Source organism: Atractosteus spatula, chromosome 1, assembly GCF_055471065.1.
Source record: "Atractosteus spatula isolate fAtrSpa1 chromosome 1, fAtrSpa1.hap1, whole genome shotgun sequence".
Taxonomy (NCBI): Eukaryota; Metazoa; Chordata; class Actinopteri; order Semionotiformes; family Lepisosteidae; genus Atractosteus; species Atractosteus spatula.
The window spans coordinates 63,278,095-63,306,064 of NC_142706.1; the positions used below are offsets into that span (position 1 = coordinate 63,278,095).

At 44.4% G+C, this 27,970-nt stretch overlaps 1 protein-coding gene across 1 annotated transcript; it reads right to left on the minus strand.

Moving 5' to 3' along the window:
• Positions 1-790: 790 nt before the first annotated feature.
• Positions 791-27,874, minus strand: LOC148841508 (uncharacterized). Its single transcript, XM_088917990.1, has 7 exons — positions 27,579-27,874; positions 15,339-15,399; positions 11,745-11,782; positions 10,906-10,969; positions 9,187-9,402; positions 7,142-7,255; positions 791-5,378 (listed from the first exon to the last, which is right to left on the minus strand). Exons 1-7 carry the CDS (start codon positions 27,657-27,659, stop codon positions 5,305-5,307), a joined length of 648 nt encoding a protein of 215 aa, XP_088774116.1. The 5' UTR covers positions 27,660-27,874; the 3' UTR covers positions 791-5,304.
• Positions 27,875-27,970: the final 96 nt, after the last annotated feature.

Below are 27,970 nucleotides of genomic sequence, written 5' to 3' on the forward strand. Positions count from 1 at the left end.
TGATTAAAAAAAATTATTTTATATGGTCTCTTCAATCAACCCTGAAAAGCAACTCTAAATAATGTGGCCCTAGTGCTACATTTGAGCTGCTGAGCTTGCACATGGTACACAGAGTACACCACGTCTGCTTGAGGGAAAGTGAAATAGTGATGTTCTGTTTTGCTTTATCTCTTACATGCCTCTTGTGTTGCCCACAACAGAGGCATGTAAAAGCAAAGAGTAGCATGAATATCTTCAATGGGCCTGTGAATTTTCTTTTGAGCAGCACATCAAAGATACGGCACTAAAAGAATATGCAGTATAGCCTGCAAGCACTTTATATACTAAATTATTTGGCTGATATGTTTTATCCAAGCAACTTACATCGGCACCACTTTATGCAGCTGGGTATTTCACTGGAGCAATTCAGGCGAAAGCCCCTTGCTCACCTGGGATTTGAGCCCACAACCTTCAAGTTTAGAAATCCAGATGCCTGACTGCCGCCCTGGAGTGTAAAGTGTAAATCCAGTTTGTAATGCTCCCTGGCATTTCTGAAATTTGCAAAACCATCCACCTTAACCTACAGTATGAAAGCACCAGAATGATAAATGGCTCATTATTGTAGGAAATGAGCCGGGTGGGGATGCTGTGCAACCACTGTTACTGGGCACCCTCCACCCCTCTTTACACATTAAGCGTGAGTTGAACATGGTGCCGCCCCTGTGTTAAGACAACACAGTGGTAGCTGGTCAAGATACCACAACAGCGAGGGAAAAAAAAAACAAGGAAGAACTCAAATGACAGATATTAATGTTTGTATATTTTTCTATTAATCTTTATCATAAAAGAACACTTTTTTTATACAGCTGTGTAGGTTTACAATCGTACAGTATCTATAGCAATACATAAACAGAAATGTATACAAATGTATACTTCACTATTTTCTAGTAGAGGGTCCCCCTTGTTCTTCTGAAGTGGTATCAACTATTTTCTTTTCACTCAGAGCAAAGCGACACCCAAAAGGTGAGGCCTGCCACAACAAACAGGGGTCCCCCCTGCCCCATAACAAAAACAAAACATAAAACCTCAAATGTGTGATATCGTGCATGCATATCTCCCATGCTGAAAGCAATAGAACAAAAGAAAATCCCAGTTCTGAAATGAATGCTCTAAACTCCTGATCTCAAAAGAGCTGACAAGACACAAGTGCTGGTTGCCACTCATAGGATGAACAATCTCCCCGATTTGAGGAGCAGCAGGAATGTGTCCCATCAGCATGTAAAATCAGATCCTTGTCCTGATTCATCTCCCAGGCATGTGCGTTGCCTTTTTTCATTTGCCACAACCCTGGCTTTTCAACTCTGGTTTGGATTACCCTACTTTCCTCTAAAAGACTGTCTATGATTTTTTTTTAACCTCAACATGTTGTCTGGAAGAAGCAGTGAAGCAAGTCTGAAATCGTCCCGCATGTACTGTATTCGTAGCAAAACGGCTCTCAAAGAAGGCAGTATGTGAAGATGGCAGATTTAGTCTAATGAGATTAAAGGTGTCTCATTAAGGCAGCCTGCTATCCTGATTTCAACCTACTGTAAGCATTTGATTCCATTTCCCTGCTGTGCACAGATATACAGTATTTATAATCACAGGCTATATTCAATGGGTCAGTTAGGACTTGACACAAACCACAATAACTATAATAGGTGACTAGGCAGCCTGGACACTGCAAAACACAATCAATTTGCTATGGCAAGAAGCCTAAGTAAAAATGAGACCAGAGACCACTCACAAGAAAGCTTACAAACAAAAGGAGACCTTTCGTTTCTAGCCTGTTTAACAATTAGTAGCTTGTTGCTCAAAGGAGCTCATTATTCAGTTGTTGTATTAATGAAGGCATAATATCTGCTTGAACAATATGGCTGGGGCTGCTTTATCCAGACTCCAAAAATGCTTTGCCTAAAGTTGTCTCTCCTGTTCTAGGTGCACTTCAGTAGTTTCCACCTGTGTCCTCTGGTTCGTGACTGGCAATCTTAGTCCCTGGGTGCTGTCGATCAGACCTGGAGAATACTCCAAGCTGTCAATCGGGGAAGCTCAACAGACCGTGCCCCTTAGTCAAAACACACTTTTAAGTTCTCACACACCCCCACTAGATAATGTTTTTCCGGTAAATGCTGATAAAGTTAGGAAAACCACAAAAAATGCCTTTTTTTCTGAAAGTTCTAATGATACTGGATTCTACTTCCTGGACCACATCAATTTATGGATTTAATTGATCCCGCCACTCCTCATGCAGGATTTTTAATCTTGATTTTATTACATGATATGTCATTGTGACAGTCAGATGTGTCTGAAGGGTGAACCGAGGGCAATTCACAAACTGACCAGTGTCCAAACCAGATTTAATCAAATCTTTAACTCACCAGGCAGAGTTAAAGATTTTTAACTTTGCATTACCCCAAAAGCGTTTAAATACTTTAAATATTGAGCTTGTAATTTTGCATTTGGCTAATAGATATGGATCTGGATTTAATTTGTTCCCAAATACATGACATCAATGCAATTTAAACATAAAACCAGCTACGACCAAAAGAAGATTGTTTTCGCATTTTAACACTAGCAATTTACTGATCCAAGAATTCCATCCATGCTTTTCTTGAAGGACCCCAGGGGACCTGCTTCAGCAACATGGCTGGGAGCTTTGTTCAAGACCTCTACAACCCTTTGTGTAATGTACCTTTTATACACATTGGGCTGGTTTTAATATGCAGCATATAAGGAACCCAGAAACATGTGCTGTGAAGTAAACGCCTTTTTTCCTTTCAGATTGTACATACACAACGAGGAACTGACAGAGCACACAAGTCACTGACACGTTTAAGGCATTTTTTTTCTAGGTGAAGTCTGTGTGCCATGGCAGTTTCATCACTGTATAGATTTCATCAGAGAACAGCAGGTCCCGAGGGCCTCTCTTAATGAATGATGGCCTGCATGCAAGCAAGGCGATCCCTGTGGTTTCAGAAGAGTGGCTCTTCACCAGAAGGTTCATGATTCAAGCCCCGGCTCTGAAACAGCCTTAGACTGCAGAACCCTTCAGCGAACTACTCAGCCTCACTTCCCTGTGACCTGCTCTGCTCTTCCAGTGAGATATAAAACCAGTGTCCTATCGTTTGCTCTGATTAAAAAATAAAGTCAGCTAAAGGACAAACATTATCATCACACATTTCTGCACTACCTTCAGAGCGTACTGTAGACCATAGCGAATTGTGAGCCAGGAAACACAGGCGAACACTGGAAAACATTCCTTAACATCTGTGAGTCGGTCCCAATATTTAGAGAAAAATGGTTTGGGTTTTGAGATTTGGTGGAATCCAGCTTTAAGCTCTGAAACTTTTTCAGAAAAGAAAATGTGATGAACCTCTTTAAATAGTTCAAGGGAATAGACGTTTGATGCTGTTGTTCATGTTTAATTAAATGCAATTTTAGGTGGGTGTAAAATTCATGCAGCCAAGCAAAAGTTTTTAACACAGTGGTGTAATAGGTGGGGGGGTATTTTCTTCCTCCTTTCTTTAACAAATTCAATCTTTTAGATTCTACTGGCAGAGGAACTTACAAATAAGGACAGGTATTACAGTAGAAAGTCAGTTATTATAAATGGAACAAAAACACCCTGTTCCCAATTACATCTTGCCAGTGTCGGAGGGGACCTACAGCAGAGCTGCAGGTTTCAGACTCCTGCCGGCAATCAGTAATGCCAAAGTGAGAAGAATTACCTACTAAATCTACATGGTTTCTCGTTGAGAAAATAGATGCCCACTTTCAAAGGAAGACTGGCTTCTGATTTAAGCAGACAACACGATGGCAGTGTTCAGTATGTTGCAAGTCTGCCCTTAGAAAACAAGTAACGTTTTTTTTTTAATTACTGCATTTTATTCTTGCATGTCACTACTATTTACTTTTTTTAATTCTCCTGAAATTATTCTTTATATATTTGACATTCCAACAATTAAGCTTTTATCCAAAAAGGTTTAAATCCATTTCACTTTTATATCCTCTCTCGCACTGTATTTCATTACGACGGTTTTTTTTATGTGTGCCGACTGTGTGCCCTTTGACCTCTTCCAGCAGAATGATGATAGGCCCTGGATACGTTAAGGCAAGAGATGGCACATTACAAAGCCATTTCAACACACTGGCCCCTGCCAACATGGAATGGGAGATCCCGCCCCTCAGCATATAAAGATTGATAGGCAAATGGGAATCCCCAGCTGGTTTCGCATGATCAGAGTCAGAGGGATCTGAGGCCAATTGGGTCTCAGGCTCCAAGACATTGTCCCAGCCTGACTTCAAATAGATTACCTAAACCACATAAGATCTGTGGCTCAGCAATCAGCTATTTTCCACCATCATCCTGTATTCATTTGAAAGTGGGATTCAATATATTCACAAGACTGCGCAGTCAAAATGCACATTATTGACCGTGCATTTCTGCTTTGCAATCATCTGTCTCCATTTAATGCACTTTTCCTGCTGTTACACAGCAGTTAATCTGCATATAGATGTTTTTATACAAATATATATGAGGATTATTGCTCTAAACGGGACCACAGGGGCTGGACATAAATAGAAGGTAGAAAAGACAACACAATATTCACAAATAGTTCACCTCCCAGGAATTTTCTCAATACAGACTCGGTTATGCAAGGTAAAATGAACTAAGCAGGTTCAATGTGGCTTCCCAGGTTTGCCTTTGCTAGTGGCTTTGTACAGTATATCCAATACCATCTGCTGGTGTTCATTTCTAACACCTTGTGCTTCCTGATCCCATGGGTCTTTGTGGGTTGCTTTCTGTTATTTCCCTTATCTCGTCAACACGTGATGTTTAGAGTGGGCACAACGCCCCCAACCAGCCCCACATTTCCCTCCCACTGTGAAGGCAAACATGGAAACACCTCTATGACTGAAGACCCTACATAGGTCTAGATTGGCCATTTTCCTCATTGCTTTGCAACGGCAATCAGATCTAGCGGCCATTCAAAAAAGCATGAACTCGTGGAGTATTTAAAGAACTTCCCGTAGGCTTGGTTTTGTTTGCTTAACATTAATGCCATAGGTACTCATGAAAACATTTCAAAACTCTGAAAAAAACACCTTGTTGGCTACAGTTCGCTAGGTGCCTCTAAATCACCTGGTTGCTTCACTCCAGCCACAGGTCAGGGAGGGTGGGGGAAGAGGCGAGACACTAGAGACATTTGTGGAATGCGAGTCTGTAGAACATCCGTTTCCTTTTCCTTCCGTTTGCTGTAGGGCAGTCTGGAGCAAGGAGGCAGTTTATTTCTCTTTGTCATGCGTGCCGTTCTTTCTCTCGTCCCCTGGGGACACTGTGGAGTCCGTTTCAGCTCCTCCTGTAGAAGCAAGTGCACAAACGTTTTATTCATTGGTAGTAACTGTGGTCAAAAGCAGCTTGAATAAGCCGTCCTGTGGTTTTGAGGACCAGTGATTGCACTCTCTGTGACAGGACTGACAGGAAGTGCAGATGATGAACGTGCACAAAAATCTTCTACACACCTGTGGTTCTCAGCTGCAACAATCACTACGAGACAAAATACCAGACTTGGGTGATGTAGGACTTTTATCCAGTGCATCATGATGGAAAAGACTAATGTCAGAAAAAGTAAGAAGAAACACGTCACAGTTGGCTGTACTGAAAAACTGCAGTTGTAGAGAGACACTTTTGTATGATAATATCTTCTGATACATGTGCCAGACCAGCATAACACTTGTAGTATAAAAGAGACCCATATTTATCCTTCCAAATACAACACAGTTTAATCCAATAGGTCTGAAATCTATGAGAGATGACAAATGAGTTAGTAAGGTGCATTCTAACTGAGTTAGTAAGTGCTTTTCATCCCAATTAAAGATCCCAAACCACGTCACTGCAGTGCCCCTAATGAACTGACAGCCTCTCGCAGGAATGCACCAGTGACTCCTGAGCTGTAAACATCTGCTCTGGCACAATAACAGCACCTAGATCGCAAGGTTCAACTCGGAGGAAGCCAAGCAGAAACAAGTTAAGACGCTGATTGTCCTGTTGTCCATATTTAACACACCGTGATGAAAGAAACTGAATGCCTGGCTTGATGTTTACCATTTTGCAAACAACGTCTTGAAAATGCAGCGAGTTTATGTTTTTTTTGTCTCAAAACAACACATCTTAATTCAACATTTGTCACCACAGGGGCTATAGAAATAACAGCTTTGGCTTTTCATTGTTTTAATTTAATAGCAGAGGGTCAGAAATCCCTGGCTGCTTCTTTAATTCAGTGTTTTAATATGGTGTTAAGAGCGTTACTGATTTGTTATTCTCACTGTGGTATTACAGCCAAGATGGGACTTGTCACATCCTAACGGAGCCATGAAAAACCAAGGCAGGCAGTCCATGTGCTGCAGAGCTCTTTGCACTCTGTGCACATACAGTATGCCATTAATAACACCCTCAGAGGCATGTTTTATATTGACATCCCTGGTGCCATGTGCACACTGTGTCAGGACAGGCTGCACAGCTCTGTTAATGGCAGCTGACCAGACGTTCAGACGTTCTTCAGACGTTCTTCATTAAGGTTAGAGAAAGCGCTACAGTGCTCTGCATCAGCCGTTACCTTTAAGTAACAGGAGAGCAAAATTTCAGTTTTCTTGAAGAGCACAGGATTGTGTTTTGTGGCTTTACTGATTTTTTTATTTGTGGTTTATTATTGAAATGTTGTGGTTTATTATGGATGGTGAATAGTATTCTTTGCTACAAACATTTTTTTTTTCATTTTTTTGCAAAGGGTTTTGAGGAATTTGTCCAGGATCCATCAACACGTCGGACAAGTTTATTAAGGTTAGTAAGAACTAATTAATAGATATTGAAGGATTTTCTTTCCTTTCAGACTCCAGTCTTTTCACATTGCCAGTAAGATCTCAGGCTTTAGATGAAAACGATTCCCCTATTGATCAGTCCCTGACTACATAAAGAAATCAACACCTTCATAGAACATTAGGTGCAGTGGGGCAGATCAATCCTTAGACGGCCTCAGAAACATCGGCAATGTTAGTAAGTGAGATGTTGTAATGAGGCAGGCATCGTCTGGAGAGAGAGTTCTGGGAAACAGAGAGAGTTTACCTGCTTCTGTCTGTTGTGATCCCATGGCGACGCTAGTAGTACTTCCTTCCTCCTCTGGAGACTTGCATGATGGGAGCTCCTCCCCCCCGCTGGCCTCTGATTGGCTGTGTATCGCTGTATGAAAGCAATGGGAAAGGTTAACAAGGCGTGAGTGTGGATTTCATCCTGCTCTTCAACAGGACGTTTCCAACCTTTCTCCCCCCTCAGAAAGCAAGCCCTTTTCTTCCTGGTTTAGAGCTGATGATCCCAGAAACACAAGCTTGCCTTGTTCTAGCTGGCTTTTCAAACATCTGTTCTCTCTGCCCTCTGCTTCCAAATTCAAAATCTGTTGCCATACGAAGCCAAGAGCAAAGATTTCAAACAAAGAACTGGAGAGATTCTTCTTGGCGTCTTCTCACTAAATGCGCAGTTTGCATTCCAGTGTGAAATCAGGCAGTCAGAAACATGCCCGAGCTGTCCAGCTGGCCCTGTGCTCCCAGGATGCCCAGAGAAAAGGTCAGCATTATGAAACTACTTTCTAAACATGCATGATTGAGTGCTGTCTCGGTGAATCTTCACCATGTTAACGATCCAACTCCCTCACTTCTACCGTTGAAATACATCAATAAACGTTGATCCCTGTTTTCAAATATCACGCTTGTCGAGACTGGAGTTTGCTGCTGCCATGCAATAAATGCTTTCAACAAAACTCCATTCAGTATAGCTGGAAATGAGTCCTTCCTGTCCTTAGATTCTTTTTGATAATGCTGGACTCCATTGACATTGCACAATTGTACAATTTAGCTAAACTCTGTTCCTGTTGGCCACATTTCTCTCACATCTACTAGTTCTGAATGTCAAATTAATCCTTTAATTGAAGTGGAGCCTAGAAAAGACCATGCAGACTTAAGACAGAAAGCACTTCAGCATTCAGCAGCACCATCGCCAACCTTTAGCCTGATCTCATTCGATCTCAGAAGCTACGCAAAGGCTGGGCTTGTACAGTGCTGGGCTGGCAGACCTCCGTGGAAAATCAGGTTGCTTTTGAAACTGGTGTTGATGGACCAGGAGGTGGTCTCTTCCCTTCGCACAAGAATTTTAGCACTCCTATGTCAAGGCGGAATTCGTCTCTGTGCTTGCACAATCTCTCTCTTCACATCTGCAAGTTGTTATTATTATTGTTGTTGTAGGCCTGTACTAAGTCAAAATTTCTATACAGCCACTATCTGTTAATTGACCTAGTGCTCAATCAGTTCTTGATGGCAATGTTTTAGGAGCTTTCTGATCCTTCATGACCATCAAGTACATAGGTTTTTAATAGTTTAATTTGCATAAATAAAGTGAATTGAAGCACAGTATAGGCACAATGCTCTAAACCCATTAGTAGGAATGGATGCAAAGAAATTAAAACAGACCACTGCCATCATGAGAAATGCCAAGCCTTACTAATCTCAGAACACTTTAAACACATTTAATTAAAGCAAAACTGTTAAAAGGATATTCAACAGAGCCACTACGTCTTCAGAATTAATGTGATGAATTTTAGTTAATAGCTGTTCTCTCCCCAGCAGCACTCTGACCCAGAAAGCTGGTCTGTCTCCCTGATGGAATGGCTACAGTCAGTCAATACATCTTGGCATTTATCTGGGGGCTATTAGTTTGCAAGGGATTTCTGTGAAGAAACAGGCTGTTGGAAACCAGAACCTGAACTTTAAACAACACAGCAGCTGAGTGGAAAACTGCATCAGCTGTCACTTTCAGAACCCGTGATCGTGCACAGGTCCTTATGTGCCCAGGAGAAAAGATGGCACTTCTTCACCTAAAGGCTTGTGGATGTATGGAATAAGCTGCCCCAAGCCACACTGTTGAACCCAATATCATAGGCTTGTTTTGAGAAGCGGTCAGTTAGCTACTGACTACAAAATGGCTTAATGGTCTAAATGACTTCCTGTTCACATTTTCAGTCTGGCTTTTCACATTGTGCGACTTTGGCGCTTTTTCTGAATCTCATCTAATCACTTTTCCTTTTTTTTTTTTGCAAAGACACAGCCACGGGCTCCTCTCACCTTCCATCTGCCTGCGCAGTTTTTCGAAGCCCTCCGGGCTGATCTTGTCCTCTGCGTCCCAGCCCGCCTCGTCCTCGGGGAGCTCCACGCTGCCCTGGCCGCAGTCTGGGCTGGGGCGGTCCGACAGGCAGCTCTCGGAGGAGCACTCGTCCCCTCCGCCCCCCTGCTGCTGCTGCTGCTGGCGGTACAGATGATGCTCCACCAGGAACTGCAGCTCTGGCCAGAGAGAGAGAGAGAGATGAGAGGCGGAGAGGAAGGCTAAGGCAGGCTGAGCAATAGCTCCCCACTCTCAAAGGAGCTGTCCGGTGCTGAACCGATAGTGTAACATCTAAATCCATTACTTGTAATTGAATAGCCTAGGCTTCTCATGCTGCAGGCATGCTGTTTTTTTATTAGTCACTGACAACATCCAATGAGCTCCTGTGTGCTGCAAACATTTTCATGCCACTTAAGTCATGGACAAATGGTTCTCCTCTTTTTCTGCCTCCGAAGAAACACCAGCTAGTTTTTCCAAACTATGTTTGTGTGCAACGGCCGGTCATTTCATTTCACTTTTCCACTTCTGTATTGTCACTTTTGTAAGATTTGCACCTTTAAACATTAACAGCTTTATTTGCTGGAAGCCAGAAGGAAATGTTAGATTTCTTGCACTAAAAGCTTTGAAAATAAGCAGCTGTTTTTGGCTTTTGCTACAGTTCAGTGATCAAGACGCAGAATTTGATGGAAGAAAGAACTTTTTGTCTGTCTTGTGTTGGAATTTTCAGACTCCACAGAGTTACGGAATATAGATAAAAGGATAAAATAAAGCTAGATTTTAAGTCACCATCATTGTGAAAGGGATCACAATCTCTGTAATCCTTCAGACGTTACCTTTGCAGTTTTATTTGTAATCTGGAATTGCCCGTTATACCATCGATATACAGTACCATCCCAAACAACTGCGCTGATCGGCAGTGCCCAGGGTGGGGGAACAAGACAGTGAATTTTCTCCAAAAGAAAAGCAAGTCGGAGCCACCAGCCAAGCTCCCCACTGCAAGAGTTAGACTCTCACAGGCAACACTGTCAGCCCACTGGGGTCGCCATTGCGAGCCAACTTAGGCCAAACCACTGCTGTCCATAAATCCATCCATTTTCTATCCGCCTTTCCCAATTCGGGATTGTGGGGGATCCCGGGAGCAATGGGTACAGACCCGACAGGATGCCAGACCATCACAGAGCACACACAAACACACAACAGGTCAGAGTTTCCCAAAACCTTCCAGTATGTCTTTGGATTGTGGTAACCCATGCAAACATGAGAAGAACATACAAACTCCATGCAAATAGCACCTCAAGGGTGGAATTGAACCCAGGGCTCCAGGGTTGTACTGCGACACCGTGCCATCCCCAGTCCATCCTCAACATTTGGGAATCCCATTCACAGTTGACTTGGCCTGTGCTCAGAGCACTGACACCTTGCCTGTACGTACAGTATGCAGGCAGGCTGTGTCATATACACCGAGAGCCGCTCAGAAGAAAAGTGCTTTTTTTTCTTTCTTCCTCGAAACAGGAGTAATTTCTAGACCCTGCGGAACAGCTGTAGCCTATGCATTCCTGCTGGCTGTGAATGGACCAGAGTTAAGAAAAGCATGTGTCATGTCATGTGTCATGTGTCATGTGTCATGTGTCACAGGGACTCCAGAGGGGGGATCTCCTGAAGTTTCCATGGCGATGTCGTACCTTTCATGGTGGGGGTGCCGCGAGCTCCCTTCCGCCGCTGCCGGGGAGAGTTCATCAAGGCTGCCTGAAAGACAGGAAGTGGGTGAGACTCGCGAGACCTCCTCTGCACAGCGGTCTTTCCATGTACACATCGCCCTGACAAAGCCGAAGATTTCATTTCACACGCGGGTCAGTGAGCATCTTAGTGGCGTGATGGGTAGCGCTGCTGACTCTCAGCTCCTGGGACCCTGGGTTTGATTCTGACTTGGAGTACCTTCTGTGTGGAGCATGCATGTTCCCCCGTGTGGCCAGATGAGGATGCGCCAGTTGCTTAGGTTTCCTTCCCCCATCCAAAGACATGTCGTCTTGGCTAAGTGGCTTTAACACCGCCCCCATATCAGTGTGTACTTGTACCCTGAGATAAAGTGGCACCTCACCCAGGGTGTGTCCTGCCTTGTGCTCACAGTCTGCAGGGTTGGGCTCCAGATCACTGTGACCCTGCACTGGGCTGACAGGCTACTGAATATGGAATGAATGCATAGCTGTTTAATTTAATAAATTAATATTTAATATAAGGTAACAAGTTTGGAAAACTGTGGATGTAAGCCCACAATAGATCTTTGAGCACGTTTTTACTTTTTTGTCATGTCCAGAATTACCAGTTATATTTCTCTTTCTGTTCAAAACAGCAAAATGCTTATTCGGACCTTGAACTGTCCGTTGTGGGAGACACACGTGGTTCTCCTCTGCAACACCTGCTGCAGCACAACTAGGATTCAGACCCCGAAGAGATTTCAAAACAGCAGGCGAGGGCTGAGGGGGGGGTTGACTTCCTGAAAGGCAGCAAGGACACAGCTTACCTTGTAGAGCTGGTTGGGGATTCTGTCTTCATCGATTTCTGCAAGAGAGCACAGTGGAAGGTCATCGCGAGAACGCAGGCCAGCAGGAACTCTGCACGGTGAGCAGAGGGCTGACCCACGCAGGCTCGTAGCGCTTGGCAGAAAAGCTGGGCCTCTCCGCAGGCTCTCCTGGTGCTACAGACAGATGAGCACATCTTGCGCGAGCAAAAGCCGTTCAGATAGGTGCGAACAGGGAACGTATCTGGGGTGGAAAGGTGACCTTGCAGCAGCCCAGATGGTGACAGTATCCAACGAGCTGCTTTCGTCACAGGGTGGGGGGAGTGGGAGTGAGGAGGGGGGGGGAGCGTAAAACCAGACAGCGACAAGAAAGGTTCCTGACGCCCGGAGCAGTTTATCTCCTTAAAGCCTGACGTGGCAGTGAGATCAGGTCCCTGTTTGCGCTCGCTCGTGTGCAAGCTCCTCCAGTTGTGGGCCTTTAAACTTTTCTAGGACACCACCTTGTTGCCAAGCAACCTAAACATCCCCTGATACCCAAGTGCTGTGTGGGTACGTGCGTCTCCGTGTGTGAGCGCGTCTGCTGCACGATTAACCCCTGCCTGTGCACCAAGAGACGGCAGACGGAGAACTGAAGGGCACACGGGCTGATCGTTAATACACTGCAATTACACAGTTGCGCCAGTGTGAACTGTAAGGTGACCTACAGGCAGTCCAGCACTAACACTGAGAGGCGGAGAAAGGCACTGCTGTCACACACATAATGGAACTGCCCTGGATTTGGTAGCAAGCGCATCTGATTCAATTATGACAGCCTGGCATGGCAACAGTCAAAATGGGGCCAGATTTATCATTCTGCTGTTTCTTTCTTTGGTTCGGATTTCTGATGAAAGGAAATTATTTTTAGAAATCATACGTAACTTGTATCTGAAAAAGAAGTAAGAACGCAAATGATGGCTGCAGCTCCTTTGCAGAGATTATAAGCAAGATGAAGGAGTAAACAAGGAGCATTAACCCCTGAAGTGCCTGATTCGGGGACAACAGGTGTCATAATACTCTATCAATTAGCTCTTGTCCAATCACAACACTACAGGAGATACAAAATAAAAAAGACACAATGAGATGGATATAACAGTATAACTTTAATATAACAAATCTATAACTCTTAACACACACCAGCCTGGGATGGGGTTCCAGGTCAATAAGACCAGGGGGGTTTATTCTTATATACTGAAATATGTACTGTATATGGATATGAGGATCCTTCAGGATGCAGGCTGCTACATAAATGAAAGACATTATTATTAGTAGTAGTAGTAGTACATAATTCATATATTATTTATAGAATAATTTTAATCTGACTGGGGAGAGTGACAATCAGAAAACCTGCCTGGCTTTCTTTAAAGCAAGTTCAGAAGCCCAGGAACTGAACAGTAATGCAGAGCTCCCTTTCAAGGTAACTAAACACCTCCAGCTGTGATCCACTACAGTGACCTTGACAAAGCGTTAACTGCTGCCATTACTGCCCGTTAACAACAGGGGGAGGCGTTTCATCACTTCCAGCTCTGTCTATCCTCAGGTGAATAAGACATTATGGAAATGTGTCAAATACTGCTTTAGTACATGGTTTGACCATCTAGTCTGTTTCTGAGTTGCAAAAAAATGCTCTTCAGTTCTGAGAATCGTGGTTATTGCTGCTGAATCCAAGTACCTGTATGTTTCGCTATATATATTTGAACTTGAAACTTGAACTTAAGAGGTACAGAAATACATGACTGCAGAAAACAAAAGGAAAATATCTGTATAATGTGGTTAGCACAATTTACATGGGAGACATCCTGTCTGCCAAGCTCAGAGCATATTTCTCCTTCTTCTTCCTTAGGTGTTTTGTGTGTCGTGTGCTGGGCGTACTGCAGACTGCTGGAGCTCTGAGGCGTGTGCAAAGACTACAGCAGTGACAGAGCCTCTCTGGGTCACCCTGGTGAGACCTCCACAACGACTGGCAACCCAGGCCGAGCACTCACGAGTCCCTGACCCCCCAGGTCAGAAGAGCTTCTGGGCACAGGTATAGGAAGAGACCTCGCTCAAACAACGAGTAAAATTCATCTTCTCTCTGATGCGGTCATGTCCAGGCTCATTGGCATTTTTTCACCAAGTAAGGTTGTTTCTAAGGTTCTGAAACCGGTCGTTTGTGATGCGTTTTTCTCACGAACAATTTTTACTGAACAAGTCACAAAACACACAATCAAAACACGACACATTTAATATACCAATAACTAGCAAAAAAATCAAGTCTTTAACAATTAGAATTCTCACACATACCATAGATTACAGGGTGAATTGGCAACAATTACAGCAGTAGGCACCTGGCAGCCCTTCTTGATAAATTCTGTTTAACCACTGGATTAAACAATGGTACTGGAAGAGCCAAACATATATTTTTGGATATCGCCCATGAACTGATTGTTTCTAACAATCAGTGGCATTGACCACTGATTGTTAGAAACATTTGTGGGTTTGGCTCTAAATGCAGAGAGAAAAGCTCATTGCTTGTTCTACGGTCTCAGTTTCAGTGACTGAATTTGACTTAATGTCTACTGCAGATCACTTGAGGAGAGAAAACGAGTAAATAAAGAAGTTAAACATGCAAAACAGCAAGCAAAAATGATCTAGAAAAACAAAGCTGAGGAGAAATTTAAGCAAGGCAATCTCTGCAGTGCCTGGCTGCGCATTAAAACTATGGCCTTAGTCAATATCAATGAGGACCACAAATTCATCCTAGTGGATGGAATTAGTAGACACACCCTACCTGATGAGTTAAATATTTTTTTTACGCATTTCAAAAAGTGTAATTTCTTCGCTCAACTCAGTGGTGCTCAACAGCTACTTACTCCAGGGGAAACACTGCAAATGTCACCTTGTACTGAATTGTTTGCTCTATGGACAGAGACGGCAGCACACAGATGCTCACAGGCCATGCATGGGGGATGGAGGAAGAGAGAAGAGAAAGGCTGCCCCCCCCCCCAACACTGGGTCTTGCTGCGCAGGAGTGACACCCCAGTGTTGGGTAAGAGCCACCTCTTCCATACAGGTGCTGGAATGATCTCACAGAAGCTGAGCAAGGCTGGGCCTGGTTAGCACTGGGACAGGAGACCTCCAAGATAAACCAGGAGGCTGCTGCAAGTAGCGATGGTGGACCAGTAAGTGGCGTTCTGCCAGCTGGATCAGAATTTCCAAAATTGGGGGCACTGTGCTCTTGTCTTGGGAATGGAAGCGGAGCACCTGACATTTTATGAAACTAAAATCCCCTGACTTGGCGTTTTGCAGGGTACAAGATCCTTGCCTGCCATGGAGTGCTGTGTTAGTAATTTGCTATTGGCAAGTGGACCAGAGATTGATTTAACTTGTGCTCTGAAGTGAAACTAAGCAAAGCAGCAGTTTCTTGGTATGCGTTGCACAAGTATAAATCTACTGCGTATCACCACTCATGTGTACATTATCTTTGATCATGAGAGAAGAGATCTTCAATTACCATGAGCCTGGGAACAGACAGAGGTGCACGCGTTCTTGCTGAAGCATGTTCACATGAGAGAGACGTACCTGGAGAGGACTGATCACTGGAAACCACCAGAGTGGCGGGTGTGGGTCTTCTCCTTCTGATCTGGAGAGAGAGGGACAGAGCATCAGTAAAAAACAGCAGATAGATGATAGAGAGCTACTGACCAGATGGACAGGAGAGCAAGACAGAGAAAAGAGGGGGTGAGATAATAAAAGATAGAGTGGAAGAGTGTCTAAGAGTCCTTCTGCAGATGCAAGAAACCTCACCAAGTGCAGTGAGCTCCTGCAAGCTGTACTCTCTTTGTTCTAACAGCAGAGCACCCTGCAGCAAGGATTTAACTGCAACCAGGAAAGCAGATGTGACTCATTCATTAACTAGAGAACAGAATAAACAATCTATGCATCCTTTAACAGAAGGCTTCTTATTTCTGATAAGGGCCTCGGGACTCTGAGCCTATCAGAAGCATAGGAAACAAATTTCCAGGACATAGTAGGACTACACATAATCTATCAAAGGGGCAATTTAGAAATGCTAATTAACTTTACCAGCATGTCTTTGGGAAGTGGGAGGGAACGGTGGAACCAACAGTGCACTTTCAGTGTTATTTTAGGTAAAGTATTCCACAAAGTGTGCTGTTGGATCCTTTGGATCTCAAAAGCATTGCAGATTTCCCAGGTTTTCCCATAGCCCACCCACAGTGTGTTCCTTGGTCTTGATCCAGGCCAAGTAAGGACCTTGAATGCCAGATGTGCACCACCTACAGTGCACCAGTGGAATGACAGGCAGAGACTGCTGTCTGGGTCAGTGCCACTGGGAGTAAGCAACTTCTGTCACTTCAACAAGCTTGGTCTGCATAATGCACCAGCCTGAGTGACAACAACAAGGCTATGTTTCTGCTAAAACTGCCCCAAAAAAATGTAGTAACACATGAACTTGACAAAAACCTTCAGGAGCAGGCATCCACATTTCACAAAAGAAAGCTCAGGTTGGACCCACATGAAAGACATATGGTACATTATTAACGTCATGTAAGGAACACCTGTCAGGGTTATGCCGTCTTTTTAAGAGCACACCGCTGTTTTGAATTATGGGAATGCATATAAATTAGCTTTCACTAATGCTGGGAGGCAGACCTGTACATTCTTTCATTAAGTACATACAGATCTGAAAATATACTCTGCATGAGATAATGCATTACAAAGGAGTTTTAATAAAAACACATTCAGTGGTATATCTAGATCACAAAAGACTACTCTGGCAAGTGTTCTGTTTCTGAACAAGGGGAAACTACGGCAAACTATACTGAAAGCTGAAAACAGGAGGGACTTATTTTACACAAGGATTCATGAGAGTGTGGACATGGTCCAAGCACACGTGTACACACACACTCTCACACACACACACCCGTGCAAATTCATGCACACACAACTGTGCACACTCGTACACACATGCACACACATGCACTCGTGCACACTCTCATGCCTCCACACACTGGTACACACATGCACACACCTGCACACTCGTGTACATATGCACTCACACATGTGTACACACATGCACTTGTGCACACTCTCATGCCTCCACACACTGGTAGAAAAATGTACATGCCTGCACATTCGTGTTCACACACTTGTACACACATGCACTCGTGCATACATTGTCATGCCTCCACACACCGGTGCACACATGCACATGCCTGCACACTCGTACACACATCCAGAGCCTCTCCTTCCGAAAAACCAGGTCGCAGACACAGTGCTTGGGTCTGGGCTCCTGTGAGAGGCACCTAGCTCTGTCTGCCTCTCAGAGTTACAGTGCTCATGGAACAGACTGATATTCAGTTGGCTCTCCGATAAGATTACTGGAGCCTCCCGAGTCCAGGCTGGCTAATCTCCCAACTACACACAATGAAAGAATAGAAAGAATAAGAATGAAAACCGTTTCATTGTTGCCCCTAGTGAGGCACAACAAAAAGAAAAAGTCTAGTTAACAAAAGTTGTAAGTGGGTCATGAGAAAAGGGATTTGCTAACTGAGGCTGGTCTCTGTTTCAAGGAAATGCAGTCAATAACACAGAGCAGCACACCTGACAATGCAAGCACATCTGACATGCCATCAAAACTCCAGCACTTTAAAGACATGGCCACCGCTTTAACAAAATACCTGCTGCTGTGTGGAGCAGCCAGATGAACTGTCAGGAGTAAAGGAATGCCTTTCCCTCACAGGCTAAAATCACCAAATCTCTGTGTTCTTTATAGAGTAGACCAAACCGAAGACTATAAGGAGGTATGAGGAACTCTAATGGAAAATCCATTTAAAAGATGCACAAAGATTCCCATTTCACAGCACATGTATCCCTGCCATGTTTCACAATATACAGTATAAGGCCATGATGAAGCAGAAAGTCAAACCCAGATGTAACAAACGTGATTCCACCATTCTATGTGTTTTTGCATTTAATAAGCTAAGAGACATGAAACAGCCTGGTTGGGTTTTATACACAAGGTACTAGCAGCCCAAAGCTCAAAGCGCTCTGGAATGTGGACACCTCTTTGCAGGCCTGAGTTTAAATTCAGTTTCATTAGTCAAATCTTGTTCAATCACAATACAACAGGACACATGGGCTGTTGTATTGTGAATCTATGAATTGGCTTCATTACTCTGCTCTCCTCCCCACTGAGAGCTGGTGTGTGGGGAGCGTTCTGGCGCACTATGGCTGCCGTCGCATCATCCAGGTGGATGCTGCACACTGGTGGTGGTGGAGGGGAGTCCCCATTACCTGTAAAGCGCTTTGAGTGGAGTGTCCAGAAAAGCGCTATATAAGTGTAAGCAATTATTATTATTATTATTATTATTATTATTATTATTATTATTATGGGCTGGCAGCTCTACCAGACAGCCCAGAGAAAACAACAAAACTAAGACTAAACCAGGCTTTTCTATTGATTTCTGACAAAAACACCCTTTTCCAGCCTATTAAACCTGTCCAGCATTAATATTGTCCAGTGCAACCAAGCATGGTAACCTTAACCCTACCAGCACCAGAAGCCATCAGCTGTAGAATACAATGGGATCAGCAGTAAAAAGCTCATTATAGTCGCGCAAACACATGCTCTCCTACTGTGCGTCCCCCATGGAGAGCTTCATGCACAAAGAAAATACGGGCTTCTTTTGAACTGCCTCAAATGTAATTTGGATTTATTTATTTAACAAAGGAAAAGGGCTGTGCAGTACCAAGGGAGTTTTAGGGAAGAAAATAGACAGGAAGGATTTTCTTTATTGCTCTGCTGTGCTAAATTTAAACATGAGAGAGAGAATGAAGCACAGTAGCAGACAGAAATAGCACAGGGTTATCATCAGAGATACAGCACGGAGCGCTCACAAATAAACACTATTAGGGCTCTTCCTACGTCAGCAACACAGGGCAGCTACACCTCATTTTCATTCTGGGCCACCCCGTACGCTCCATTCATCCCTGCTTCCCCGAACCTGTTTCCTCCCAGATGTCTGCGGCATCACTGCATGTCTGCAGGAAGACAGCCAACACCTGACCAGGTACGACTCACCAGATCGCAAGAAAGGGAACAGGCACAGCTGCTGCTGCCCCCCTCCACCAGTTTACACCTTACACCCCCCACACTGCAACAAGATCCTATGAGCACCCCAGAATTCTCCTCACTGCATAGCATTCATCCGTTCATCAATTCATCCTTCCATCCATCTATTATCTAACCGCTTTATCCAGTACAGAGTTGCAGGGGAGAGGAAGCCTATCCTGGCAAGCAACTGCCGCAAAGCACAGTACACCCTGGACAGGACACCGGTACACACACACTCACACCTGGGCCAATGTTCTCAGAAGCCTATTAACCTACCAGTATGTTTTTGGAGTGGGAGGAAACAGGAGCACCTAGAGGAAACCTATGCGAATATACAGTAGGTAGAACATGCAAACTCCACACAGACAGCATCCCAGGTTCAGAAGGTTGAGCCCAGGGCCCCTGGTAGGCAATTCTAACCACTGTGCCACCATGCTGCACTTCAGTGCATAGCAACCAGAGCAATTCCAGGTGTCACACACAGCGGGATCCTACATATACTGTAGGTCTTAAACCAAAAGATAGGATAAGATCACTTCATTGGCTGTATACAATTTCTTGTATTAGGAATTTGTCTTTTCGCATACCCCAGCTTGCTCTCCAGGAGACACACAGACAGACAGACAGATAGATGGGGAGAGAGAAGCTTGGGGTCAGAGCACAGGGTCAGCCATTCATACAGCACCCCTGGAGCAGTTGGGGTTAAGGGCCTCGCTCAGGGGCCCAAGGGAGAAGGATTCCTCTGCCGGCCACGCGATACGAACCGGAAAACTTCCAGCCACAGGAGCACATCCTTAGCCAGAGAGCCACCACACTGCCCCAATATGTGGAAGGCCCATCGTGGGACAAAAGCTGGATGCTTCATGAATGTTTAGTCTGCACAGGCAGATGCAAAACCCAATGTGGATCAAACTGCTATCCAATGGGAGTCTCATTTCCTTACCTGTGTTAAAACGACTTTGACTTTAACTGCACAGAGGAAGGCCTAGAGGCTCACCACACACCAGTTATATCAGTGGGGAGGAGAATAGAGGGATGAAGCCCCTCTATTGCTGCCACAGAACCCTGACTACACGCCCATGCTCGGTCAGCTGTGCAGAGGGCTCAAGATGACGAAGCTGACGCTGTGCTCTTGTCTGGAAAAGTCTGAACAAAGTGCCTGAGTGTAGAAAAAGAGCTTGAAACAAACTGGCCAGCTCTGTTGCCGGAGCATCATCTCTGGGCTTTACTAATCAATTAGGATGCAAGGCCCAAGTGAGAGAGACAAGCCTCCTGGCCTTGGCAGGATTTCTAAAAGACGCTCTTGTTTTTTAGCTTCAGATTCTAAAACTCCGCTCTAAAACAAACACTGATTTTCCAAACAGTGTTGATCAAACTTGTATGCTGTGTTAATTACCGAAGACAGCTAAATTAATTGGTTTAGGTTTTCATTCTTGCAGTTTGACGCAAACAAAGAGGATGATTAAAAGAAGAATAAGGGTACAATTACCCGACTTTCCTGTTACTAAATTACATTTTCCCGAGAGAAGGGAACACAGAAGACCAGAGAGGCATTAGAAAACAACATGAGTCAGGAATACATTAAGTCCTGTATTATTACACTATCAATAATACGTTTCCCTCTTTGCTCTGACACGTAATCTTCACTGACATGTAATTATTATAACCACCGGAAATCATGAATTACCCAGGGCTCCTCAAAACCATGGCCCATTACCAGTTGCTTTCTTATAATGCAGAACATTGCAGGTATTAAATAGGACTTCATTGTTCGAAACAGTGAGTCACTCTTTTTCTTCCCTGTCTCAGAGGAGCCCCCACCACCCAGTTACAATTCCATAGGCTGAGAAAAATCGTTTGGCAGAGCTGCGCCGGACACACAGAAGGAGTCTGCACAGGGCCAAAGCAGCAGTTTCAAAAGCACTGCATCGCAGTTTTTACACCGCAGCCTTGCAGGAGCACTGAAGCTGGCTGATTTGAGCTCCAGTACCCAATTTTCAGCACAATACTACCTTTGAAAACCCCACTTTAAACACTGCAGAGTACAACTGGAGATGTACAATAGGTGGTTGGGGTTTAACTAAACCTGACAAATCTTTTATGGGTCCATAATTCCGCTCCGGCTCTGTAGCTCTTCAGTGCAAGACAGAAACCATTTCTGATAACGCTGCAGCAGTTCCATGTCACTGCTGCAACATGCAAAGAACATCAGTAGATCTGGCCAATCAGCACACGAGTCCCACGCTTTTCTGCTTTACTTTGCAGTGCATAGCTCCACTAATCCCTTTCTCCTGCACCCTGCGGTAACAGTAGAAAAATAAGAGCTAATTAAAAAAGGGGGAGTCAGAGGCAGTTTCATCAAGTCAGGTTTCTACTACAGTCCCACGCTAAGACTGCCTTGCAGCAAACCTGCAACACAAGGGCACAGTTTCCCACAGAGAACAGTGCTTTCATATGGAAAGCAGGCTGGAAAAAAGGCAGAGTGTGTCACATCAGCTTCAAAGAGATAGAAAATGACAAGTTCCATGTGTGTCTGCTGATGTTTCACTCCAGCCTGTGTGCACTGCAAAAAGCCCTGCCATTTCAAAATGAGCAGTCTTGACATAAGACACACAACTGTCACCATCCTTCAAGAACTACACTCAAAAACATGTGCAGGGTCTCATGCCAACAGCAAAAAACTTATATACATGTACACTTAGTACATGGACATGGAAGAACCCTTAGGGAAAACAGATAATTCGGCTCTCATATTTTCATGGTTCATGGCAAAAGGTGAAGGAAAAAGTGGACCTACAATGGGCTTCAGCACACTGCGCAACCTTTATTTGCTTCCCCCACATACAGTGTACTGTCAGCTTTGATTCATTTTATCAACTGTGTTTAGCTCGGAAAATAATCTCAGCAAGAACTCTGGAGGATCACAGGACACATGCAAAATGAGCCTGAAGAGATGCAGGCTGCCTCCTCACGCTTCTGTTCCTGACCTTGACTATGTCTGTCATGGTTTTGAACACACACACACAGACATAAGCCTTGTACAGAATAACACGTTCACGCTGTTTTTGTTAAAAAAAGAAATACTGCTCACATGCTACTCTGCTTTGAAATTGGAACCATTCCTTTTTATTGCTGTTTTTGGTGTGCCACCTGATCATCTCCTTTTATCAGAAATACAATCTGACAGCCCGGCTTTTGCACCTTATCCTGTTTAACTGTCCCACCCACATGTTCAATGGGTCAGAGAAATGACAAGATTTCTTTAATGAGAAATTAGATACACACTTAGTTGCCACCAGTAAGCTCGGCAACCCTTTCTGAACTACTGTACACTGAGCCTTTGATCCTGCTTCTGCACCCTATGGCAGACCTCAATCTGTCATCCACTGGCTATTCAGATGAAACCTGATAGGACTGGGCCTCCAACTTTTTCTTGCTTCTCAGAGACTGTTTACCATAGTCTGTATTTTGCTATCTAGTGTCTTGTGTCTGTCTCCTAAGTATCTTGTGTCTGTCTCCCTTTCCTTTAGTTTTGCTCTTTTTTTGTGAGAGACGATTTGGAAAGGTCATGAAAAATAGAGTGCATTTTTCCTGTTTGCAAATTGCTCGCTGCTGAAACATTGTACCAACAATTTACATGTTATGTAACATTAAGATGTATATTAGGCGGCTTCATGTATTTTTGTTGGTGTAAAAAGCAAACCTCTAAATGTTATGCATTTAATAGTCTATTAACCTTAGGCTATTCAACCTGTGGCCCTACCATCTGCTCAATTTATATTTATTGACATAACCAGCTCCTTTGTAGGTATATTGATCCTCCTAACTATCAATTAAATAATTAAGGAGCTGGTTGCAGCAAAACAGTGCAACAGAGTGGATTGGAGGGGGTCAACATTTAAAATGTTATAATGGAGTTTCCAATGACAGTTCAGAGAGGATAACAGCAACCAGTTCTCTTCCACTTCAGCTGCCCTTTCTCTGCCCAGATGTCAATTTCCCAAAAGCTATTAAAACCACGGACAGTCCCCCTCTCTTCCTGGTTCCTCCTCTTCCTCCCTCCTCCACCTGTGCAGCTGCCCCTTCGTTCACTCCTCATGCTGGGGTCCTGACCTCCGCGACCTCTGGCAAGGGGGCAAGCACTCTGTCAAGGAGGTGGAGCAAAATCTTATCCCTCGTCTGAACCCTCAAAAACCTTCCTAAATTCACACAATTCTGAATAACATGTCCACTTTCATTGTGAAGTGACTCTTAGCAGACCTAGAGATTTACACAGCACCTTTCTGCTTCACTGTGTTTTTATTCTACAGGATGACAGTTTCAACAGTTTCCTGTTTATTAATAAGCCTCTGAGTGCGAGAAGGCCAAAGCTAATGTCATTTTAATCAGCCACTGTTGGGAATGGCTGAACAGAGCACCTAAAACTACTTTAACCTCCATTCGTAATTGCTTTAGGAATATCTGCCTTTCAAGATTACATTGCCAATTTGAAGTTTGAGCTCCTAAAGAGCTACGATGCCTTTTCTTTTTTTTCTGAGATTAAAGCAATATTTCACTTATTTCACTAATCAAAAAGTTTGGGATCAAACCTAAAAGGACCAGTCTATTTGGTGCCACGCAATCACGGTTATTTCATGAAAGTGTAGATTCAGCGGCCCTAAAGTAGAACAATTCAACAAACAGACAGAAGGAAAGGCTACAATGGAGCCCACAGCATAACTCCATATAGAAACCTTTGTGCAGAAAATGCTTTCGTCAAGATGTGTGCAAACCCTAAAAAGTCAGAGCTCTATGAAGAGCAGGAATGCATTAATCAAGCGGCTCTGCACAGATCGTGTCCTTCATTTCCACAATAAAATTTTGAAATGAAACACAAGAAGCAGGTGAGCACAGCAGGCTTTGCAAACTGAACAAAATCTGCTTGTCCAACTAGGGACACATCAAGCTCGCTCACAGCAGATTTCCTTACCAGCCACAGCGGGGATCCGCTGAAACGTGGTGCCGATTGGCGAGAGCACCAGTCCTGCACCATCCCTTAAAGAGCGAGAAGGGAAATTCCCAGAAAAACACGGATGATGCAATTCTCCAGTTTATGACTGCAGCTGTTTCAGGAGCGCACGTGTAAATTCTCCTTTTCTGCAGCGGACGATCCGACTTCGGAACAATAGAAGGCAGAAGCCTATGTCCCTCAACTCCCGGAATTTTCCTTGTGGACTACAGTATCATTTCAGGATGGGGGGCATCCTGAAATCCCACAGGTGTGCCTGCCCGAACAGGTACCACAGTAACGACCCACAGCAGGAACACCAGCATGTGTAAGTCAGAGTGACAGACTGCAGCATTTTCCTGAAAAAAAAAGAGGTAGCACACAGAAAAAAAATCTGCTTCTTGCTACTCGCTCTTAATTCTCAGTTTTGTAATTAATTATTAAAAAAAGCTTTTCCGGGCCGATTTGATCCCCTTAAGTCTTGATATTATTCTGCACCAGTGCAGTGCTCCGCCTGCACTCATCTGTCAACCCACACATGCTCCATCGCACGGCTCTTCAATTTTTAAAGATGGAGCAGAAGGCAATTTGGGCTTGTAGTGCTCCTTCACCATTCGCTGCTCCAGCCTGACAGATCCACACACGACTCGCTGGAAACTACCACCCGTTAGACCTGCAGGGATGAAATGTGTCCGGTTCGAACACTACGTGGCTTTGGGAATAGGCTTTTCTTTTCTCAGGTGGAGAAACATACTCACTCTTGAGCACACATCCCTTTTTAAAACAAAACCTACCGCTACCCTCCACACTGCCCTAAGGACCCCACTGCTCTGAGAGGAGGAACCCTAAACATGCTGGGACCCTGAAGTCCTGCTTAATAAGCCAGGTCTCTTTAGTACAGAACTACAGGCCTACAGGGAAATGTGACATCAGAAACACAGGACTGCTTCAGTCAAATGCCTTGACCAGGTAAAAAACATTGATTCAGCAGCCAAATCACACGGGCCAAAATTCATAACTGAAGGCACCTTTCCTTGGAGCAGAAGACAGGGTTGACAAACAGGAAGCCCAGACCAGGTGAAAATTGCTTGGAAACTGTAAGTGACTCCCAATGTGTCACCATGGCCGAGCTGTTACCTCTAGTTACCTGTCTGATCCCCCATAAAAATCAAGTCACCTGTCTGATCAACCACAAGAGATTTGACTATTTCTTTTCGACCCCAAAACACATCTATTCTTAAACAGGCAAAAGAAGGAAAAAACAGCAAACAAGACTCCAGCTGCAGAGCAGCTTGATCCATTTCGGGATTTATGAGTTGTCAGCACAGAAGGGCGGCTTGAGCTGAGCCCTTTCTGATCTATTAACTGAAGCACTGTTCAAAATATTTTAAAGGCAGACAAGCAAATCGCACCTGAGCAGTACCAGGTAAGGTTTCTGAAGCAAAGGTGATAATGGCTATGGCCAGAGCACATAGCATATAGCAAATCACAGGGATCTGCGTGGGCCAGCACTCTCAACCCAGGGCACAGTGACCTCACCCCACACAGTGTTGAAATCAACTCCAGTGCTGTGTTTGAACAGAATCCGCTCCTTCAGAGAGATGATAGTGTTCCAGGAAATCAATGCTGGCAACAGGACACCGAGTACAGGGCACAGCGTCTCTGCTTCAAACAATCAGTTCATGGGCCATCACGAATGCATAAGTGAGTAAACAACAGCGCTCGGTGATGTACTCACCGCCCTGCTTTCAAAGGCAAAGCTCTCTGTTCCCTGTCATTTGTGAGAGAACAGCAAATTGCTGATAAAAATACACTGAGTCACTTTAGAAACAGACATGCTAAAAGAGATGAATAGGAAATAATGGAAAAAAAATGAAACCGTGGATGTTCACCGATTTTGGGCGTCATGACTGCGTCAGAATATTTTTGTTTACAACGTTATATGTCTTGATAGATTTTATAAAAATTGAATGAATAAAAAACTATTTTGAAGTGCTGTACATACAGTAAAATGCACTCCCATTGTAAAGGTAATGGCTTCACGCAAGTCGACTTTGCTACCTGCTAATTGTTCAGGGAGCCTCTCTGTTCAAAGCGATAATTGCGATTAATTAGCTGTTTATTTTGTGAGTGTGTGACTGTGGATTAGTAGCAGCATGAAACCTGCTTCGTATCCCTGAGTTTCGGCACACTGGCAGAGTCGTGTCTGTTCAGCACATGGAGAGACAGGAGGTTACCCAACACCGGCAGGGGGGTACACTAGTATGTTTCCGAAATGTACTTGATTTGCAAGTCTTCTAGACAGCGGTGATACTAGTTTTTTAAGGGCAGAACACACTTTTTGAATTGCTTTAATTCTTCGACCTGTTCTACCGGTTCAATTAAGCACAACCGCCTTAGACTAAGAGGTCTGTATTTTCTTACGGTATTATGTGAAAAGCACACATCCTGCCAAGCCTACCTATACCCAGTCCTTTAACTCGGTACTACTGAGAGCATGAACTACCCTCCCTCTTCCAAAGTGTGCAGCAGATATAAATTTGGCCAGCTGAGCTGTGGCAGTGGTATTCTAAGTGTCTGCTGATAAAATGCTTTCCTCTCCTGGTTCAAAAGATTAGGTTTTGCTACCCCCTGTAAAAACACAGCTGGCACGTCTCTGTTTTTCTCTGTTGCTGCAAACTGGCTGCAGGTTTGAAGGGTTAATAGCTGTGTGAGCGATAGCTCACGACGTATTCGCATTGTGCTGCTGAATGAGTGGGATCTCTAGGACACAAGACACAGAATCTCTAGACACACTTCCACTCTGATCTCCACCGCCCCACAGAGGGACAGAGACGGGACCCGCGGAGGAAAGAACCGAGACTGAGGTTTGATTTATTTGACCCTGGGCTTATTTGAATGCCTGCTCCATCCAACTCCTTTCAAACACTGCAGAGCAATTACTAGCCGTCCACTTCAAGCCTTCAGACATTCTGATGAGCTGTATCCTGGTCATCCTTCTTCCCATGGCACAGTGGCTACAACAAGTATCATAACAGCTTCCTGCTGGACCCTCTGCAGACACTGAATTTTCAAGCATCAAAGCTGCAAGTCTTAATCCTAAACAGGGAACAGTATACTGTAGGTAGCTGCTGTGTGCTTGTGAGTAAGGATCTCACCATGGTTGCACATAGCCTTTGTACAATTTTTTAAAAATATGATGTGCGTCCTGAAATAATATCTACGTACCCAATAACAGAGAGACAACAGACTGAAGACATATCAATCTCCCTCGACATTTCTGGGTGGTGTAACCTGGCAGGGCTACTCGTACTGTGCCCTGCAGTAACCAGGAGACTTCAAGATCTTTTCTTTCTCCCTAAACAAACCCCCTTTTCACTGCTGCTGAACACAGAATCAGAGGATCCTTCCTGAATCTTAACGCAGGCTGTGCATGTGCAATTAGTGTCTGTTTACTGTAATAAAATGGGAAGCGATGTCCCAGTCTCATCAACATCAAAATGTGGGAGAATTGTAGCTAAAACAAACTAGTTGCAAGAAGTAGATCCAACGCAAGAATGGAATCTGTCAGTATTTGCAGCTACCATTCTATTACACTTCCATGAATGAGAGTGAAACAGCTAATTAACATGCCTATAATACATCAGCAGCTCCACACTGTCTTTCGATATAGTACGCCAGACTCCCCCGCCCTCACCTGCTCAGCAGCCTCTGGGTCCAGATGGGAGTCCAGCAGGGGCATAGTGAACTGGATCTTGCGCGGGCTGCCAGTCTCCATTGTGGTCGAGCCCAGGAGGCAGAAAAGGGGCAGAGGGGGCTGGCTGGCGCTGTCCTGGGCTGTCTCTCCGTCTCGGTCTGCCTCTCCTTTGTTCTGATGCCTGAGCCTCTTCAGTCAGCTGGAGTCACTTCATTGCCAGACATCCACACTGCTCTCTTCAGTTAATGCAGAGTCTATGACACTATTCCACTGAACACCTCTGTCTCTCTCGCACTGCTCACTGTCTGCCCTCCTCCCCCTCCCTCTCCCTCTCCCTCTCCCTCTCCCTCCCTCTCTCCCCATTGGTTGCCAGAGTCCAGGAATATCTATTA

Bases quoted from the DNA above. Each gene is read 5' to 3' on its own strand.
- LOC148841508 (XM_088917990.1), bottom strand. From the start codon at position 27,659: ATGGAGACTGGCAGCCCGCGCAAGATCCAGTTCACTATGCCCCTGCTG. The intron at 11,783-15,338 runs GTACGTCTCTCT...GCTCTCTTGCAG, and splicing joins CAGTGATCAGTCCTCTCCAG to AAATCGATGAAGACAGAATC. The intron at 10,970-11,744 runs GTAAGCTGTGTC...CCTGTCTTTCAG, and splicing joins TCCCCAACCAGCTCTACAAG to GCAGCCTTGATGAACTCTCC.